At 33.3% G+C, this 15,464-nt stretch overlaps 7 protein-coding genes across 8 annotated transcripts; 2 read left to right on the top strand and 5 right to left on the bottom strand.

The window, feature by feature from the left end:
* Positions 1 to 106: 106 nt before the first annotated feature.
* On the bottom strand, positions 107 to 2,642 carry LOC119641860 (N-glycosylase/DNA lyase). The gene is made up of 5 exons (XM_038040747.1): positions 2,394 to 2,642; positions 2,007 to 2,342; positions 1,828 to 1,945; positions 1,401 to 1,766; positions 107 to 399 (listed from the first exon to the last, which is right to left on the bottom strand). The coding sequence occupies exons 1-5, from the start codon at positions 2,561 to 2,563 to the stop codon at positions 295 to 297; spliced, it is 1,095 nt and encodes a 364-aa protein (XP_037896675.1). The 5' UTR covers positions 2,564 to 2,642; the 3' UTR covers positions 107 to 294.
* Positions 2,643 to 2,750: 108 nt separating this feature from the next.
* On the bottom strand, positions 2,751 to 3,665 carry LOC119644831. The gene is made up of 2 exons (XM_038044590.1): positions 3,464 to 3,665; positions 2,751 to 3,307 (listed from the first exon to the last, which is right to left on the bottom strand). Exons 1-2 carry the CDS (start codon positions 3,648 to 3,650, stop codon positions 2,751 to 2,753), a joined length of 744 nt encoding a protein of 247 aa, XP_037900518.1. The 5' UTR covers positions 3,651 to 3,665.
* Positions 3,666 to 3,864: 199 nt separating this feature from the next.
* Positions 3,865 to 5,176, bottom strand: LOC119637031. 2 transcript variants are annotated; one of them, XM_038032807.1, is made up of 3 exons: positions 4,947 to 5,176; positions 4,783 to 4,885; positions 3,865 to 4,724 (listed from the first exon to the last, which is right to left on the bottom strand). In XM_038032807.1, exons 1-3 carry the CDS (start codon positions 5,081 to 5,083, stop codon positions 3,924 to 3,926), a joined length of 1,041 nt encoding a protein of 346 aa, XP_037888735.1. In that variant the 5' UTR covers positions 5,084 to 5,176; the 3' UTR covers positions 3,865 to 3,923. The 2 variants fall into 2 exon arrangements, with proteins under 2 accessions (XP_037888735.1, XP_037888744.1); XM_038032816.1 differs by having other exon boundaries at positions 4,783 to 4,877; positions 4,947 to 5,022.
* A 773-nt stretch (positions 5,177 to 5,949) lies between these two features.
* LOC119636999 (cyclin-L1) lies at positions 5,950 to 7,811 on the top strand. The gene is made up of 3 exons (XM_038032775.1): positions 5,950 to 6,633; positions 6,686 to 7,537; positions 7,596 to 7,811. Exons 1-3 carry the CDS (start codon positions 6,218 to 6,220, stop codon positions 7,801 to 7,803), a joined length of 1,476 nt encoding a protein of 491 aa, XP_037888703.1. The 5' UTR covers positions 5,950 to 6,217; the 3' UTR covers positions 7,804 to 7,811.
* A 62-nt stretch (positions 7,812 to 7,873) lies between these two features.
* Positions 7,874 to 9,066, bottom strand: LOC119637149 (tRNA (guanine-N(7)-)-methyltransferase). Its single transcript, XM_038032999.1, has 4 exons — positions 8,713 to 9,066; positions 8,238 to 8,652; positions 8,066 to 8,167; positions 7,874 to 8,013 (listed from the first exon to the last, which is right to left on the bottom strand). Exons 1-4 carry the CDS (start codon positions 8,811 to 8,813, stop codon positions 7,909 to 7,911), a joined length of 723 nt encoding a protein of 240 aa, XP_037888927.1. The 5' UTR covers positions 8,814 to 9,066; the 3' UTR covers positions 7,874 to 7,908.
* An 806-nt stretch (positions 9,067 to 9,872) lies between these two features.
* LOC119637140 (WD repeat-containing protein 18) lies at positions 9,873 to 12,174 on the top strand. The gene is made up of 2 exons (XM_038032986.1): positions 9,873 to 11,584; positions 11,644 to 12,174. The coding sequence occupies exons 1-2, from the start codon at positions 10,814 to 10,816 to the stop codon at positions 12,160 to 12,162; spliced, it is 1,290 nt and encodes a 429-aa protein (XP_037888914.1). The 5' UTR covers positions 9,873 to 10,813; the 3' UTR covers positions 12,163 to 12,174.
* Positions 12,175 to 12,276: 102 nt separating this feature from the next.
* LOC119637158 (UPF0184 protein CG14818) lies at positions 12,277 to 12,977 on the bottom strand. Its single transcript, XM_038033010.1, has 2 exons — positions 12,552 to 12,977; positions 12,277 to 12,478 (listed from the first exon to the last, which is right to left on the bottom strand). Exons 1-2 carry the CDS (start codon positions 12,649 to 12,651, stop codon positions 12,300 to 12,302), a joined length of 279 nt encoding a protein of 92 aa, XP_037888938.1. The 5' UTR covers positions 12,652 to 12,977; the 3' UTR covers positions 12,277 to 12,299.
* Between the last annotated feature and the right edge of the window lie 2,487 nt (positions 12,978 to 15,464).

Genomic DNA, 15,464 nt, shown 5'->3' with positions numbered 1-15,464 from the left:
CAATATGCATTTCTGAGCTTGAATATGTAAAAATATGACTTTTTTAATATGATTTTTGTTTTTATACTAAATTTTATGGCATTTATACGGGAGGTAATAGTAATAATAATAATAAATATTTATTTATGCTATTGATTAAGAAATAAAAATTGAAAATTTAAAACTGTTAAATGTGAATGTGCTAAAATATTAAGCAACAAACTGTTTTTAATTTATTATAATAATGAAGAAAAAGAAATTGTTTAAAAAAAGCTCCTAACTATAATATAATACATAATGTCATGTATCACGTGTTCAAGGTGCGTGGCATCTCTCTCTGGATTTCTTTTGCGAGACTACATTGGAATCGTCTAAGTTATGTTTCAATTGAAATTGTTGCAGTTCTGAACAGAAAACAATCTGAAAAAAGAAAAATTACATGACATGAATGAATTAGAAAGTTTTATCCGGCTTGGAGCACTTTCTAGGTACTCATCATCTATTTTAAATACACATATATAACAATTACAAAGTCTTCTATTCATAACTGGTCTGCCAGCAGACTAATTGAAATGAGACAATTACACGTTGAAACTGAAAAATTAAATAAAGCAAAAGCAAATATCGAAATATTTCTCTTCTATTTTGCGACTTCATCTTGGATACGATTTTCATTCTCGAAATACGAGAATTAACTCAAAAAAGTAAGATTCACTGAAAATTTCTCACCAATGTGAAAATTGCACATTTGGCTTTAATGTATTAAACTCTAATACGATAGATAGTTGAAATGCCTTCGTTTATGTAGTCCCTAAAGGTGAACCTAAGAAGGCTCTGAAGATATGATCCCTACACCTATTCTTCGCAATCCATTTACAATGGTTTTAGGAGAAGCAATACAGAATATGTGGCATAGAAATAACATGAGCCAATTTCTGTCTGATATGAAGAAGTAAATGCATTCTGATAGCATAAGTCATTCTCAGCATACCTTGGACTTTACTACACATTAGGGCAATATGCTTCGCAAACGGGAGTTCCTTATCGATTATGATACCCAAATACAACACTCGATTTTGACGTTATCATGTTGGGGACCAGGATAAAAAGAAGAATCAATAGTAGAATTAAATATACTCGTTTCAATCTTAGGAAGGATGTATAGAAACTTCTTTACAACCATCGAAAATTTATGTTTGGTTTTTATTGAAAGTTGTCGATGTTCGCTATAAAGTTAAGCGCAAATGCAATAAGTAATTATTGAAAGAGTTTTATGATTGATTTACAAAAAAATTCTTACAAGAGGAGGGATGTTTCAAGACCACACTTATGCATCGATGATGTATGACGTCAAACACGAATTGATTTCCAGCTTAAACATTATAACTTTAAAACTTTTAAACATAAATAAAGCGACTTACAGCTTGTGCCCATCCAGCGTATTCGCCATAGACTTTACGAAAATGTTCTGCTATTTGGTCGTAGATTTTTGGAGTAACACTTTTAACATTTACTAAGGCTGGTAGATAAATGCGCTGGGCAATTTTAAAAATGTGTGTATCAACAGGCACCGAATCCATATGATTTAAAGACATTAGACATATACAATCTGCTACTTTGTAGCCAATACCTGGCAATTGTACTAGCTCTTGTCGAGCCTCACTGTAAGGTAAAGTACGTAGTTTTTCGAACCATTCTAAGCCTCCATATTCGTTTATTTTTTGAACAGATTGAGCAATAAATTTTGCGCGATAACCAAATTTAGCAGTGCGTAATGATGACTCCAACTGAAAACGTTTTAAATAATAGGTAAAAGCTTCTTTTATCAAAGAATAAATATCCGCTTACTTGGTTCTCGGATTCTAGTAAGGAAGTTATTGTAGGAAAACTGAATTCATCTCTGCCTTGAAAATGTCCAATTTTCTCTCCGTATTTATTGCATAACCACTGAACCATAGTTGATATCCTGTTAGGTTAGTGAAAAGTTAAAAACAAAAGTCAACGAATTTTCATAGATCCATACAAACCTTTTAATATTATTATTTTGACTACATATAAAAGAGATAATATTTTCCAATGGATCCTGATTTAAAACACGTACGGCTTTTAAATGTATTGCTATTTTGTCGAAATGCTGATGCGCTTTACGCCATTGATTCACATATTTTAATAAATCAAAGTCTAAACGTAAGTAACGCTTTAAGAGCTGTTCGTAATATTTCTTGTCGCGTATTCCAGAATCTAACGGATTAGGATAAACTTTATAGAACAAACGCTCTTGATTCTGACGAAGCATCCAAAAGGCATTAAAGGCGACACCGTGCCATTCGGCTTCGCCTTTGCAATTAAGAGATTTCAGCCAGCTTAAAAGAAGATACATTAAGAATATATTAGAATTTATTTTTGCTTCTCACCGAAAACTTTGTCCGCCTAAAAGTGTTAAATCCAAATTCAATTCATTATCTTTCACCGCCAGACTACCTTCGTAAAAATTAGACATTTTGTAACTGAGCCGAAAAAAATTGCTTACACACGAAAATTTAATAGAGCAGATATTCGGCGCCAATATAAAATTTTTAAGCATTGCAAACTCCGCTTCTTCTTCTTTGATTTTCACATATAAACAATTTTATGAACAGCTGTTTAGTGTCGGAAATGGTAAAAGAATCGATAGCGGACCCTATAAATGTTTCTAACTAAAAAAAAAAAAAAAATCCATTAAGGATTCTCTTTATTCATTAACTAATTACATCAAACTCGTCTATTATTATCTAAGTGTTCTTAGGCATTTTACCACAATTTCGGTATTTTATTTTACTTTCATTCCATTGATTACGTTGTCTTAAGAAACTAAATTCATTTAAATTTTCTTTAGCATATAGAACTCCTTTATTATCCATTCTGTAATGAAACACTTTATCCGGACGTTCTTTTCTTGGTGCCCAATATTTCAAATCACAGCCGTTAAGAATGTATGAACTATCCACAGCTAATATTTTAAATGATGTTTTGGTGTTTTCCGCTACATTATCGATAGATCTTCTTTTGATTGTTGGCTTCTTTCTTGGTCCTAAATTATCACACTGAAAATCCTCGTAAGCATTTACATAACAGCCAGCATCACTTAACAATTTCACAGGACTTTTATATTTATCTACCTTGTGAGCGCTTTGAAACTTTTGATTGAAAAATTCATATTTGTTATTTAAAATCGCTTTCATTTTTTTTGTTATATGCCTTTGAACGGCATCTGAGAAAATGAGATCACGTCGCACTCCATTTTCGCCAAACTCATCATCCGACAAATAACGTTGAGACTTAGGTATATCTAAAAATGAACATATGGAAAAGATAGGAGCGCAAATTGAAGATTTCGAAATATGTAGAAGAAATTCAACTTGTGGACACTACTATATTTTGAATATCTCGCAAATTCTTTTTGAAGTGCAGACTGTGATGGGACTAACTTAGTTCTTTAATTTACCATTGGAATTCGTGCCCGTCACATCGCTTTCAAACTCATTATTCTTTGGTTTGCTCGGAATATGTAAACCGCTCGCGGGTGCGGGATTTTTTTGAAAGAGAGAATCGTTTAATAGTGTTGAATCAGCTGCCTCCAAAAATTGTTTTATTTGAACATCATCATCCGAATCGCTAGATTCGCCGAACATATTTAATAAAAATACTCTTGCTAAAATTAATATCTTACGCTATATACGATTATTATGTTTGTTTGCAATATTAATATTAGAGATGGAAATTATTACTACATCCGATAACTATAAATTAAGTATCTAAATCAAAATATTTTTAATTAGTGACGGCTAATTTTTCAAATCAACAATGCACAAGCAAACGTACGTCTGCGAAAACAAGAAATTTCTCACTAGCGTTATGTTTGCAAGTAATTCCTTAACGAGACCCTTAGTAGAATTTTAAAAAGTTTATTCATGAGTTTGTAAATGTTGATTTATATCATTTGCATATGCTTGGATGTCGTTATTAGATTGAGCTTCTGAGTGCAATGTTATATGCGTTTGATTATCCAACAAACCAAGTATATTGTTTTGATGCAAAACTGTTGCACTTGTACTCCCTGAATTTGTCACCGAGCCAGAGAAGTCTTGTACTGATGAAGCATTAGCGCCGCCATTTGAAGTCGAAGGCATTTCAAATATATTCATAAAATCAGTTTCCTGAAATTCATCTTTTTGCATATTTTGACTTTCTTTCATGAGTTTATCATACTCATGTAAGACGCCATTAAATTCCTCAATCTCACTACGATTTCTAGCAATTAAATGATGTTTGAAATAGTTATGTACTTGCGTCAAGGAGGTGTTTGTCATTGAATAGTATGCCTTTTCCAAATGTTTTACTTCGATATCGCGTTTTGTCTCCAGTTTCGGATCATTGGCATGGATTTCACGTACTTGCTGTAAAAGATTGCGCATAAATTCCTCAATTGCATCGGCAAAAAGTATCAACGCCGATTCTGCTGTATCTGTAAAGCCTGCTACTCTTAGTTGGCCACAAACAGCTTTACGCAATGAGGCTTTGCAAATTTCCGTATTTAATTGTGGATACAATTGGGGTACTCCTTTGGTAAATTTCGTATCCTGTGGTGGTATAAACCAAATGGGTTTAGCGAATTTTTCATTACTGATAAAATCTGCGGCGTTCTCCGGAGGAAAATCAACTTCAGGTATCATTTGGCAGGGATTTAGTAAATAGTTTGATGTACCCTGCAATTTAAATTTTTGATTTCAAGAGTTACGTATATGTCCCCTAAATTACATTTACCGATTTGTTGGAATACGTATCAATGAGTGATTGTAACATTTCCGTTTGTTTCATAACTTCAATAGTCTGTGTGACTAGCGGATTTTTTATTTTTACTGTAACACTTAAAATAAATTATATTATTCCACTAGATTATTTTAACGGTTAATTTTATATTTTATTACTTTTTCTGCTCTTCTTGCGGCTTTCGAGTTTGAATTTCGGTAAGTTTTATGCGCTTAGCACCTAAAGGAATAATTTTACGCTCTTCATTTGATATGTTTTCATCATCTAAAAATTCTCCCCACAATTCTCGAGGCATTGATAAATTTTTATATTTGTTATTATTTATGCTTAACTACAATTCTATGTTAAAATAATAAATATAAATTGTTGTCCAATAGAATAACAACGAACTTTAATGACAAATCTTCCGCATAAATGAAACGAAAGAGAATGAAACAACTTTTGGTATGGAGATTTTGAATTAATCAGACTTTATATAAAGTTTAAAGAATATGTAAGATATGAATAAGACTTCTTACTTACACTTAAGTTTATGAACACTTTTTTTACTTAGATGACAAAACTATAATAATTCATAAAATATTTATTGTCTTATTTTAGTTAAGGAAATACGAAAAATAAAAAAAATAGCACAGAGCCTAAGGCAAATGCTTTTCGAACACTGGATTGTTTTGCAGTGAGGTAATATTTCAATAAATTTTATTTTAGTATGTGTAAGTAAGATAAATGTTAGATAATAACCACGATATTAACAGACGGGTGCCTGTATTATGCAAATTTATATGTATAAAAACCTACTTTAAAGTGTGCGATTCGTTGTAATATTTGACTCTTTCTGAATTGTTTCATGCTGCAAATTCCTTTTTTTATTAAAAATTCATGTTCATTCATTCTGTGTTGTACTTTGACGTACATTTATAAAAAAGTCAGTAAGTCAGACGATCTGTGTATAGCCTATGTGATTTAATTGTCATTTATACTAATTTTACTATTTATAACAAGATGTAGAAATAATATCTAAACAAGGGAGGTACAAAAGGTGATCCTATTGTGTATATAAAGTTAGTTTGTTGACGGAAGTTGATTTAGTTCGATAACCAACTAAATTTGATTGGGGCGTACGGCAACTCTATTGTGTCGATAAGCGATCGTTGCATTGTTTATTGTTTGCATTAAAAAACCGTAGTTAATAAGGCCACGCAATTTCTTTAATAATTTCTTGATGTAAGCCTACAATTTAACTGTTTTCGCTTTAAACAACATTAAATACTATTTGATCCAATTTCATATAATTTGCCAAATGTTAATATTTTTGAATTGCATCCAATCGTCGTAATTATTTCTTCAAAGAATTTTTAATTCTGGCAGCGCTTTATAGTAAATCGTGGTGCCTATAGAGTAGTTCTTCAAAGTAACAAAATCCGCTGAAATGGTTAATAATCCTGTCAATAATGATGCAGGGAGCACAGACAACAAAAAAACCTTTCCTCGCCTTTACAACAAAATTGTCTTAACGTTGGAAAACAGTTTAATACCAGAAGCTAAACTCGAGCAGACGCCGTCACGTATAGATGGCTTAGATGCGGAAACTGAGAAGGATCTACGTATATTAGGATGTGAGCTAATACAAACAGCTGGTATATTGCTGAAGCTGCCACAAGTTGCTATGGCCACAGGACAAGTTATCTTTCAGCGATTCTTTTATTCAAAAAGTTTTGTGCGGCACAATTATGAAACGGTCGCCATGAGCTGTGTATGCTTGGCATCGAAGATAGAGGAAGCTTTGCGAAGGATTAGAGATGTAATTAATGTATTCCATCACATCAAACAAGTTCGCGGACAAAAGTAAGTAAATTTAATATATTTGTATGTATTTTAATTAACCTCATTTCTCTAGAGAAATTTCACCAATGATTTTAGATCAATATTATACAAATCTAAAAACTCAAGTTATCAAGGCTGAGCGTCGTGTTTTAAAAGAGTTGGGATTTTGTGTGCACGTTAAACATCCTCACAAGCTGATAGTAATGTATCTGCAAGTTTTGAAATATGAGAAGCATGAGCAATTAATGCAAATGTCCTGGAATTTTATGAACGATTCTTTGCGTACCGATGTGTTCATGCGCTATAATCCAGAAACAATTGCTTGTGCCTGTATTTACTTAAGTGCTCGCAAGTTATCTATCCCTTTGCCATCATACCCATACCCTTGGTTTGGTGTATTTCAGGTAACAGAAGATGATATAATTGATATATGCTATCGGGTAACGGAATTGTACACACGTGGTAAACCGAATGTAGAAAAGCTTGAAGCGGCGGTAGAAGAATTGAAGAAGCAATATATGGATTCGCGTACTAAAACTAAGGAACAAAATACTCCACCTGCTGTTACCACGGTAGATCGCAATAACGGTTCTCATAATGCATGGGGAGGCTTCATACAGCGAACGATCCCTTTACCATTGCCTAACGAAAAATCTTCGGATAAAGACTCTAGATCTCGGTCGCGATCGAGATCACATACTCGCGATTCGAGAAGAACACCACATTCGCGGTCGCGTTCACATACTCGTTCACGATCCCATACGCGATCTAGATCTCGTTCAGGCTCACCTACTCGTTACAAGAAGCCCAATCGTGATCGTGAAAGGTCGAGAACTCGTTCACCTCAACCGCCAAAACCGAAGAAAAAATCCCGCCATTATTCGCGCTCACCATCCAGTTCACCACATACTAAACATCGCAAGCGGTACAAGATGAACGTATGATACTTTGCTGACGTTTCTAATTTTTTTCGTATATTGCAGCAAACCATCTCGTGAACGCAACAGCGAGAAATACCACGAAAGACGTGACAAATATCAGGAGCGTGAAAAACGGCCAGCTCCTATGCATCATCATCACCATCATTCGACATCGTCTTCATCGTCAAACAAACATCACCGTATTTACACAACGTCGCATAGAGGATCACATAGAGATTCCTCACGCGACTCTAGAAATCGCAAACGTTAATTTAATTAAATAAATTTACTTTAATTATAACCAATGAAACATGTTTTTAAGGCTTTTATAATTATATTTATGTATATTTGTGTCAACGTTCAAGTTTCTCTAACATTAGATTCTACGAAAGATCGCTAGAAAATGGCAACCCTTATTCCTTACTACCTTAGCACCTTCTTCACTACTTTCATATAATTTAGGAGTAATAGGATCACTAGCCTACAAATTAAATGTTATTAATTTTCTACAATATTTTTATATATACTTTTACCTCTTCCTCAGGAGTAAGCCGAACGAACAATGGATGTTCCGCCATATGTTGAACAATCCACTTATGGAGATCATCTACATCGGTCATTGTGTAAACGAGGGCCTACAAAGTCGAGAATGGTTATCCTTTTCGATTTTCTTTCATATTTTGTGTATTAGTTTTGCGCACTTACACCTTTTTTTAAGACGTAGGCATATTCCGACAATAAAGCCTGATTAATAATGCGCCATTTGTGTTTAGCTTTTTTAAAATGAGGATCCGGGTAAAGAAAGAACATTTTATCTAATTGGTGTTTTACGAAATAGTTTGGCAAATATTTCATAGCGTTGGTGCGAATGCATGCGATATTTCTGTAGCGTCCGACATGTTGGCACCTCAATGCTTTAATTCGGTCCATTACATAGTCTGAGACTTTCACTCTTATCTCCAAGCCAATAGCTAAACGATCTGGAAACATTTCACTTAACGTAACTAAAAAGCCACCATAACCACAACCTACGTCAGCAAATTCTACTCGTTTTGATGATGGATAAGCGTCATAATCAGGATAATATTCCACCCAATTCACTTCATCTGGATGGGCAGGACTGCAGGTAGAGGGCACAAATTTGAAACAGGATTTTGTTAAACATATAATTAATACTCACTGATTAAAACAATGATCAGCTATAGGATTGGAGTGCGCCCGTTGCCGATAGTATCGCTTCTGCGGCAATGATACAGGCTTCTTTTCAGTATTGGCGGTCATCGTAGATCAAAAATTAATTTTATTAACAACTTGTGATTTTGCAAATTTTTTTTTTTTTTTTCTGAATGTGAAGTTAAAATGGACTAAGCCCATAAGACTTGTGGCTTATATGTCCAAATAAGAAAAAGAAAGAATTATTTATAAGAAATATATATGAATAACAAAAAGACTGCGGCCATGATATATTAAGACCAATTTGTTATGTGTAATTGTAGATTGTTGAGTTGTTCATAGTGATGTTAAAATAGTGTTGCAAACTTTGGCTGAAATAAAGAATGCTTTAGAGAAAGACGATTGTACGGAAAAACAAAAAAAACCATTATCGTGAATTAAAAAGATAAATTTGCTTTCACATAGAGATAAAAAATGCGCTCATTTTTGTTGCAAAGAGATCAAGAAGGCCATCATACAATACAAAAAGAAATCTCTGATAAGGCTTTGAAGATAAATGTGGGATTTATTTTATACAAAAAGGGATTGGACTTGGCACGTGCAATTTCTTTAAATTCATCATTTAGTTGTTGAAACATGTGATTAGGAATAGTTCGTACTGCTTCATTGGGAGTCTGTTTGATGGAATAAATTGTACCCTCAAATTAAACCCTTTTATAAAAATGGAGAAAACGGAGAAAAGTTTCTCCTTGACCCTGACTTTACGCACTGTTTTCGATAGATGCTTCGTTACCGGAAAGCTGTATACATTATATCCGATGGAACCTTTCGTGGTTTATATATCAAAACTGTTGTTGTAATAAAGAAGACATAAGACCCTCACACAAAAAAGACCTTTATAAAAGAAAGAATTGTGTTCGTTTAAACAACAAGCCAGTCGTTCAATCATTACGCATTTGTCAATCTCCTTAGTGCAGCAAAACTTTGAAATATGTTCAAATCTATCATACTTAGAAGATTGTGTTAAGGTGAGAATAAAACAGTCAACCGAAAGGATACGAAAGTTGAACTTAATAAACTTAGAGATGGATTTTCCCTTATTGTCAATTTTCATGCTGGTGATCGGAACAAATTCATTCTTGTCGTCTGGATTTCTCCTCCGAAGTTTAATAGCAGACTTAATCGGAGCATCAGGCACCGCATTTTCAATAATTTCGTTTAGGTCGTAATTTATAGGTAGATTTCGGCCAATAAGAAACCTTTCCGTGCAACATCCGGGAATGTAAGCTCTCTCGTTCTTTTTTTTAAAATCATTATTTTTGGTGAAAGAGTTGGCGTTGAGAGCATTGTTAAAAAGTACCCTAGCTTTGCCCTTGCTAAACGTTTTGAGTTCTTTTAAGCCGAACATCTCAAAACTCTTAAGGCATTCATAAAAAAAAAGATCGGAGGGGATATTCTTACGTTTGCAATCAACATTTTCACATACTTCAACTCTGTCTCTCGTTTAGTAATATTTAAATAATTATTCTTAAAGACATTTTCATCTACAATAATCTCCTCGGACACTGTCTCCTTGGGAAGACAGGTTGACATTATTTCAGGTATTATCGATGCTATCCCGGGGAACACTTATCAAAAATCCAGAAATAAAAGAAAGAAAAACTCTTTAAGGTATATTCTTTGAAAAGAAGTTTACGAGATTATAAATTAAAATAATAGTATAATATTTCACTTGAAGATGAAACCACTAAAGAATTATATCAATTATTATTATTTTTTAATTCAGTTTATTGTCCCCTTCAAATTGAACTAAGTGAACATCCTCAGTAATATCAAATATGTAGATCAGAAAAATCTTCAGCTGCCGTTTGCTTAAATATATCGTGTTATTTCGATTGTTGATTGTGAAATAAAGATGGTTTTACAATATTATCAATTTTGTTCAGACACTCAGATATTTTGATGTGATAAACATTTGTTTTGATATTTAAAGCAAGCATACAATATATCGATAACTTTGCAATAATCGAACAATATATATAATCGAATAATGCTTGCATGCACGTGTTGTATTTAAATATTAAAAGAAAAATTTTAATTTAATAGATATGTCGGAAAATAATATTTTGGAGGTCTTGTTCGCTAGCGATACAAATGATCATCAAGTAACATGCAGTGCTTGGGATTATCGTACGGGCACAAATTTGATGAACTATAAAGGTGGGGGAAGTGGAGCTGCATCGCGAACTCTTTGCCTTTATCATTCCCAGTATGTGTTGGCAGCAAACGTATCAAAACCATTGCTTCACGTTTGGCCTATAAATGCGCAAGAACAATTGTCAACAGTTAGATTTGTAATGCCTGGTACCGTGACGGCATTGGCTTTGTCGCCAGATGATTGCTATTTGGTTGCCGGCATTCAGGAAATTCTCTACATATGGCATAAAGCAACTGGACGGATGAAGAGCATTTTGACTAAGCATTATCAAACTGTAACTTGTATACGTTTTACCGACGATAGTTCACACTTTGCTAGTGGTGGCAAAGATGGTACCATACTGGTTTGGAATCTAACTCGTGCCGTGTCGCGCAGTTTTGATAATGAAAACACGCAACCTTTGTATAGCTTTAATGATCATGGTTTACCAGTTACTGACATTCATATTGGAGCTGGAGGCATGCGATGCTACATGTATACGGTATCTTTGGATAGGTCAAGTAAGATCTATGACTTAAGTGATGGTTCATTGTTGCTGAATGTAGTATTCAACGAGGGCTTGCAAAGTTTGACTGTTAATGGTTTGGAGACACAAGTGTTTGTAGGTTCAAATGCCGGCAGTATATTTCAAGTGCATACGGACAGCATACCAAGAGTTAAGGTGAAATTATTTTAAACAAATTCAGATTGAACGACTTATGCCACTTTTTGTTTTTTTAGGAATACCATAAAGAAGAGGAGAATAAAACGTTTAGCGGTCATTCAACAACAAGTATTGTAAACTGTTTGGCATTATCTTTGGATGGTCAGACTTTAGTTTCAGGTGCCAGCGACGGTCAGATATTGGTATGGAATATACCCAGTCGGCAGTTAGTTAGAACTCTCACTCACAAGGGTGCTATAACAAATTTGTGCCTTAAATTAATGAATACTATGATTTTTAATCCAGAGCACAAACAACCTTTAGAATTTCGAGCTAATTTAAAACGTATGATGGATCCTGTAGAAGCCGATGAGGATGAGGTTATTGAAATATTGGTTACGGCTAACGATTTAGAGAATGATGAAAACAGATATTTTTCACACGTAAAGAACAGCAGTTCGAAAGTCTATGATTCTAGTTGTAGCGCAAACCAAAACGAATTGGAATCACTTCGAAAGGAGGTGAGGCATTTGCATTCCGTGAATAAAAATTTGTTTGAGATTTCCGCTAAACAATTGCTACGCAATCATAAATAAAGTTCCTAATGAATTCTATATTTAAATACACTAGGGAAATGATTATTAATTTTTAATTTTAAGTAACAGAAAACAGTTTGATACTTGTCCGCTATACAATATTTTGCTTATTTCATCAATTTAATACGTGTTCCTAATTACGGTTCTTCCATATCAAAATCTTTTAGTTCAGCCTTTTCCATGGCCAGCTGTTGGCGTATTTCACGATTTGAATGCAATAACTGTTGTAACTGTTCAATAATGTTATCGGTGCGTTGCTCGAAAAAGTCCAAAGCATTGCTCAGCTCATCGAGGCTTTCGTTTACTGCACTTATTTCTGTTTTGGATAATCGATGAATTAGTTGTATTGCATTTATACTCTTTCTTCTAGATTGCAAGGAAAGACTTACCTTGTAAATCGGCCTCCTCAACATTATTACTAGAATTCCCTGTTGGATCGTAACTATTTTTTGGCGTCATGTTATTTATGTCACCTGACTTAGTTGCCATTACGGAAAGGTATTTTGATTAGAATGACAGTTTTAGTTTAGCTTTTTCAACATTACCATAAATTGAAACTTTTGCCAATAGCGGCAATATCAGAAAGCTTTGTGGGACTTAGTAATTTGAAAAGGGTATGATTAAAATAAAAATTTCGGTTAAAACAACCGAATGTGCCCCTACCGAGCATTGAAATATGACTTCTTCAATGCAATTGAAAATAATGGAAGTTTTGCAGGCATATCGGGGAAGAAAAAGTTTTGAACTTTTTAGTAGACATCGCTTGGGTTGACAAATCATACAGTTACATACAATAAAACGAACAAAAAATATAGAAAAATAAATGCAAGCTATTTGTTTGAAATTGAAGTTATATTTCTTTTCTTATGTCCTATCACATATAATTTTTTTTTTAATTATATGATCTGCAATTTTGATTTTTACAATATAATGTTTAATAAAAAAATAAAGAATTGGAAATAAAAAAATTATCTTTCAAATTTTATCATTGCATTGTATTATTTTAAGGGAATATAGGTTTTTTATAGTATCATAAAATTTGGCAAGATTCTGAACATCAGCAAACGATTTTTTCAAAGTATTTACTTCTACAGCAATTTTCACTCGATCATAACTTTCACACTGATATTACTTTTTCTCTAAAGTCGACTACGATAATGGAACCATGAGTTTTCATTTAACATTTCAGATCGTACATAATACCATTTCTTCTTCTTCTTCTTCTTCTGCAATTCAGGGGAGTAATCATGTAATCAAGCGACAATTGCTGGCAAATTTGCCAACTTAATTAGATTCTCTTGCCGATTGTCACCAAATGCGCTCTTTGTGTTCGTCAAATCTTGCGACAATAAAATAGTTATCGTTGGGAACAAATTTGAATTAGTATTGATACAGCAGACGATAATCGCAGCAATAATCGGTAGCTTACATGATTAACTCCAGCAAATCGCCAAATGATAATAACATATGTTGATTAAAAAGGATCCATTTTATTGCGAAGTTCCTTGCGTGGAGCATAATTAAGTTGGTGGTTAATCAAGATATGGACATATACATACGTTTTGCGTATGTCACCTTCGGCACGTAACTATGGTCATTTTGCGGGAAGTGAACTTTTCTAGGTTTTCTAATTATTTTCTGATTTCATTTTATTCTGTTTTATTTTCATGACATTTCGTAGATATTTATTTAATACATATATATGTAATACTCGACTGCTTTATCATATCGTTGGCATTAAAAACAAGGGAATAGTAATGAATGTAAAAAATTAATGTATGGAACATAAAAATGGTTGAAAAGACGATGAAAAGTAAAACCCATACAATGACTGTATTAAGCGTTGTACATGGCTTACGAACGGTCAAAATAAAATTGATTGCACTAATTTAAAGGTAGACATGTGGCTTGCTTTACGTTATGTATGAATGTCAATTTTTGGCAAAATTTTTATGCTTTCGCTTTAGCAACGCTCGCAAGTTATGTGTGAACCTATTAATTACGTTTTACGAGGCGAGGATTCAGTTTTTCGATTTTTTACAAGGTATTGTGGAAATTTGGGAATCGTACGATTTTGTATGTATACGAATAAGTAAGACAAAAAGGAAAAAAAGCAAAGGGAGAAATGAAGACGGTTTCCTTTAATTTTAAGAGTCATTTATATAATTTACGTTTATTTTTAAATCCTCTTTATATTCATATTAGTGATTATTTCATATCGAAGAATTATAAATTTTGTGTTCATTAAATGCTTCAATAAATTTGAATGAAAATATTCTGTTCAGATTTATCACGCAATATTTTATGCCTAAACAAAGTAATGTTAGAGGAATAATTTATCTTTATTTACCTTATTTCTGCTTTCCTAGAATTATGCTTGATAAATTTTTAACTTATATAAGAGATTTATTCGAAAGTTCCGTCCGGTTTTAGAATGAAACAGAATCCTGGTTTCCGAGTACGGCCCAAAATGGTTTATTAAACTGAATCAATACTCCTTAATTTCCGAGGGTAATGAAAATGGAATTTGCTCCAACATGGTCTTGACAGTGCTGTTATCGATCAAAAATGATCGTCTCAAAGCGGTCGTCAGACCGTCAGAGAGTTCGAAATCACCCATTAGTCGGATCATCTTTTTTATGGTCTATCAGAAACTATAGTCATCGTCCGTGGCAAATCAATTTTTCTTTACTACTCAATTGTTGTTTGGCTTGCAAATCGTTAAGGTGCAGATCAACACTAAACTCGCTACATAATTAGTCCATCATCCGGAAAACTTTATCCATACATTTATTCCTGTCTGGATTATAAATACATATGACCAACTTTTTGAGTTATTACTATTGATCTTATTAACGAGATATTCAATTATGCTGCAGCTACACTTTAAGCAATTTGATGGTTTAAATTCTGACTAATGTGGAAAGCGATATAACCGCTTCTTGCGTTTTGAGTTCTGTCAAGTGCGAACTAGATTATGTCTGGATTAGCGACGTGAGCAATTTGAAGTGTCAGTATATTTAAAGTAATATTAAATATCATTCCTCCGATGGGTAAGTTTTAAGGTGTTGATGTAAGAAATTATTTTGTTGCAATAAAACTCACCCAAAATAGACAAGAACGTCTTTTATTAACTTATATGCAAAACAAGGTACACTTGGTGTTCACCGATCGAATACAGTGAGCAAAAAATAAATTGAATTTTTCATTCATGCTTCGCATCTTGTTTTGAAATTAGCAAATTATTTTTTGTGCATTAGTAGTACTTTCTTTAACGTCAGAATATGTAGATTTATGTCAGT

The sequence above is a fragment of the Glossina fuscipes genome, unplaced genomic scaffold (assembly GCF_014805625.2).
Source record: "Glossina fuscipes isolate IAEA_lab_2018 unplaced genomic scaffold, Yale_Gfus_2 0, whole genome shotgun sequence".
Taxonomy (NCBI): domain Eukaryota; kingdom Metazoa; phylum Arthropoda; class Insecta; order Diptera; family Glossinidae; genus Glossina; species Glossina fuscipes.
The sequence above is the reverse complement of the archived record's forward strand: the minus strand, read 5'-3'. Positions and strand labels throughout refer to the sequence as shown.